General features: G+C 38.6%; 1 protein-coding gene across 1 annotated transcript; it reads left to right on the top strand.

The window, feature by feature from the left end:
• Positions 1 to 272: 272 nt before the first annotated feature.
• LOC117532533 (olfactory receptor 142-like) lies at positions 273 to 1,199 on the top strand. The gene has a single exon (XM_034195863.1). The coding sequence runs from the start codon at positions 273 to 275 to the stop codon at positions 1,197 to 1,199; it is 927 nt and encodes a 308-aa protein (XP_034051754.1).
• Positions 1,200 to 4,473: the final 3,274 nt, after the last annotated feature.

The following is a 4,473-nucleotide window of genomic DNA, read 5'->3' as shown; positions in this document are numbered from 1 at the left end:
TAACTAATTACGACTAATGTTCGCATGTTATTTTTCTAAACTATGGTTACAGGTCGGTCAGTGGGTCCTTTGACAATAGCGATGGAGTGCTGTGATTGGCTCCCCTCACTGAAGAAGGTCAAAGCAGCAGGGGGTCTGAGCTCAGTGAGTCTGCAGCTTCACACAATGTCCTCCACTAACTGAGCTCCGTTATTCTGATCTGAACATCATACAGACTTTAAGGAGAGATGAGTATATCATCTGTTTCATTACATGTTTGAATGAGCAGGATCATGGTGAACTCTACTCACGTTTCATATTTTATAATGAGTGCCTTCTTCCACACAGGGGTTTTTAAATACTTGTTCTTCATGATTGTCATGTGTTTATATGTGTGTATTATAGGTTCCAATGTGTTGCTGATTGTGGTTATCTGTGTGAACAGGAGCTTACATGAACCTATGTACCTTTTTCTGTGCAGCCTGTTTGTAAATGAACTGTGTGGTAGTACAGGGTTGTTTCCATTCCTTCTGGTTCAGATCCTCTCTGACATTCACACTGTTTCTGCTCCGCTTTGCTTCCTGCAGATTTTCTCTCTGTATACATATGCAAATGTACAGTTTTATAATTTAGCCATCATGTCTTATGACAGATATCTTGCTATCTGTCATCCTCTGCATTATAACACACGTATGACTTCTAACAAAGCTGCCATGTTTATTGCTCCAACCTGGTTTTTCCCCATTCTTCATGTAGTTATCATGATATCACTGAGTGCCCCTTTACAGCTGTGTGGGAACATCATTAACAAAGTGTACTGTGACAACTTCTCGGTTGTTAAACTGGCCTGCTCTGACACTACAGTCAATAATGTGTATGGACTTGTTTACATGTTTACTGTTATAGTTGCTCTCATAATTTTAATGTTTTACTCGTACATGAGGATCCTCAGAGTGTGTTTCTCTGGCTCCAAACAGACCAGACAGAAAGCTGTCAGCACCTGCACACCTCACCTTGTTTCCCTGTTCAACTTCTCCTTCGGGGCTTTTTTTGAAGTTTCACAGAGCAGGTTTGATATGAGCGGTGTTCCCAGCATGTTGCGTATTGTTTTATCTCTGTACTTTTTCACCTTCCCACCGCTCTTCAACCCTTTAATATATGGACAAAACTTAACAAAAATCCGCATCATATGTAAGAGTCTTCTCTTTGGTAAAGTGTAAGGTGCTAATGTTAAAGTCATGTATTTCATTTCCTCAGCATGACAAGTTGTGAAGTTTGTGATATGTTAGGTTTGTATAAAAATAACATCTTTTTTTTTTAAAACTTTTTATTTTTTATTTTTTATCAACAAACAGCCAGACGGACAACACAATAGCAGTTGGCAAACAAGTTAGGATGACAACAGTGTGATTTGTGTCCGACAGGAAAAATAACATCTTTGCCATTTTTTTCACACATAATACACCAAATATAAATCTGGAAAGCATTTATATTTTTACAATGACCGTAAGGGAGGATGTGCTGCCTCATACAGCGAGCAATGAGCCCAAACACATTTAACATAAAGTGCAGTTCCTGAAATGTACAAGGATTCATCCTAACATAGAAGTCAGCTGGAAAAACAACTACAATATCTTTAGATCTGTGAACAAAACATTTTGATTCCTTATGTTTTTGGATAATATTGTTATTTTTCAATATGCATTTTCTTCATGCCTGTCTGATGTAAAGACTGTCGTTTTGCTCTGTTGTTGAAAGGTTCTGTACAAATAAACTAGACATTGTGTCAAATGTTGTCTGGCTCTAAAATAATAAATGTTTCGGTAACACTTTATATTAAGGTACACAAATTCACTATGAACTAGTTGTTAATTAACATGCATATTAGCAGTTTATTGGCTCTTTATTAGTCATTATAAAACACTTATTAATGCCTTATTCTACATGACCATATTCTCCCTGTACAAGGCCATTAGTTGAGAGTTTATCCTCTAATTAGTGCTTATTTATTGCAAGTAAGGAAGTTGTTGTACATGAGGTTTGGTCTTAATATGCTCTGCTCAATATGGGCCTAATAAGGCAGTAGTACCACAAGAATAGTAATTCTCCCATAATAACACTTAACAAATATGATCTATTCTTATGTAACAAGACATGAAACTATAAGTGTTAATTGTGTCTAAATAACAAAACAAATGGTATTTATATCTAAGAACATGTTCCCTATTCTAAAGTGAAGTCTTGTTCATAACCAATAAGCTATTAGTTTGACTCTAATGGACCTGAACAGGTTCCCTATTCTAAAGTTCCCTCCTCTTCACACTTTGTAAATACATTATAGCACACACCTACTGAAATTAACCTCAACAGCACATGAACATAGTAGGCACACGTTGAAATATCTGTTTTATCAATGAACCACTAAAGAGAGGTTCAGACACATCCCAAAACACGTCAAGTTTCTCCAAGGCTGAGAATACAGGCTATTTTTCTAAACTATAGTTACAGGTCGGTCACCATATCTCACATGGTCAGATATTCCGGTGATTTGTGGTTTTAATACAAGTTTTTAGTCTTAAACCTTCGCGTAGGTTATGTTTTATTGAGCCCGGCAGGCTGCAGAGGTCAGGAGGTTAAACTATGCTCTCCGTCTCTGAATGTGTCCCATAGTGCAGAGGGAATTCAGCAGCGTGTAAACAGGATGTGCCGCAGGTCATTCTGCAAGAGGTCATGCTTTATTTCTCTGTCGATATTTGTGGAAGATTTAAAGAAGCAGCCTTCTAAAAAAGTTTATTATTTGCAGGAATTCGATCAGAATCAGGTTTATTACCAGGTAGGTTGACACGTACGAGGAATTTGACTTGGTGTTGTGGTGCAGACATAAAAAGAAAACAAAAATTCAAAACACAGATAGAAAACAATTTTAAGACAGCTATAATAACATTACAAATATAAAAAAATATAGTAAAATATAGGAGTATTAACATTGAAATAGAATTGGAATAAAATATGTCCAGTAATGAAAAACAAAATATTGTGTACATTGTGTACATTAATGTAATGCAAGGGGTGTCCAAACATTTTTCCCCGAGGGCCACATACAGAGAAATATACGAAGGTCTGGGCCGCTCACTAGAGGTATATTGCCTCATAAGTTAAGTTATAATTCAGCTAAATCAATCAAATGTAGGTAAATTATTCTTGATACTTTCAAATGCTTTAAGAAACTCACAGCTCTCCAGAGGGTTTTATTTATTGTGTCAGCAGCTCATCCCTTACAACAGAAGCCTCAGATTGCTTATCATAAGAGAAATTAGGAAGGGTCTATTTCAAGCTTGTTATTTACATTTGTTATTGGGCTTTTTTCTTATCAACTTAGATTTGTTAGAACATGTTTTCAACTTTAATTGACTGAATTTATTGGAAAATTGGGCCAATTCACACATGAATACTGTGTTATATATTTGAACATATATATTAAGAAGTACAATATAAGAAAAGTAGAAGTTTATTATACTTAAGTCATTATACATTTTGAATCTGCTGAGGGCCGATTCAAAATGGTCCGCGAGTCGCATTTGCCCCCGGGCCGTAGTTTGGACATCCCTGATGTAAAGTGTCAGTGGGGGGGTCGGGCCTTTTTGATGAGGAGGGGAAGAAACTGTTCAGGTGGAGAGAGGTTTTGGTCCTGATCAGAATCAGAATCAGAATTATTCGTCCCACAGAGGGGACATTTGTTACAGCAGAAAAGAGCCAAAGACAGCCTAATGTTAACTAAGAAGCATGCATAACAAAATATTAAAGGTAAATGTGGAGGTGTTCATCAGTGGCCCTCTACCGCCAGTCAGAAGAGGAGTGGAGAGATTCAGCAGACTGTTTGCACTGAACACCTGGCTTTCAACTGCCTGTACTGACCATTCTGTTCATTTTATTGACAACTTTAACTTTTTCTGGGACCGCAGACATCTTTTCAAGGCAAATGGAGTTTGCCTGAACAAGTCAGGAGTGAAATTGTTTATCTCTAATATATTCAACTGCCTGTGTCATCAATCTGTTCCCTCTGCGAAGGACAAGCAACAAGAGGAATCAAAACAGGAGAAAGACACAACACATCGCGCAGAAAACCCTGAAGAAGTATCACTGCACCCGCCTGAGGAATGTCTTGAGTATGGGAGACACATGGAGGAGTCTCCACCGCCCTTCACCCCCCCTATCACCTCTGAGGATACTCTTCCTTCACCCCACAGCTCTCTCTACTCTCCGTTCACCCTTTAACCCTCGCCCACCCTCCTGGAGATCGCTGAACACATGAAGGAGATACAGAGGGTTGGCACCGATTCCTTCCTGGAGTTCAATAACCAAACTAAGGCGATACGCAGGGCTGGCAGCATGTCCTTTACCCCCGCTCCTCAACGACGCCCACCAAAATCACTAAAGCAGAGACGCGCACCACCTTCCCCATCTTCATCACCGTGCCTACATCAACCACCTTCT

The sequence above is a fragment of the Gymnodraco acuticeps genome, unplaced genomic scaffold (genome assembly GCF_902827175.1).
Source record: "Gymnodraco acuticeps unplaced genomic scaffold, fGymAcu1.1, whole genome shotgun sequence".
Taxonomy (NCBI): domain Eukaryota; kingdom Metazoa; phylum Chordata; class Actinopteri; order Perciformes; family Bathydraconidae; genus Gymnodraco; species Gymnodraco acuticeps.
This window is presented reverse-complemented; position numbering and strand designations above follow the sequence as displayed.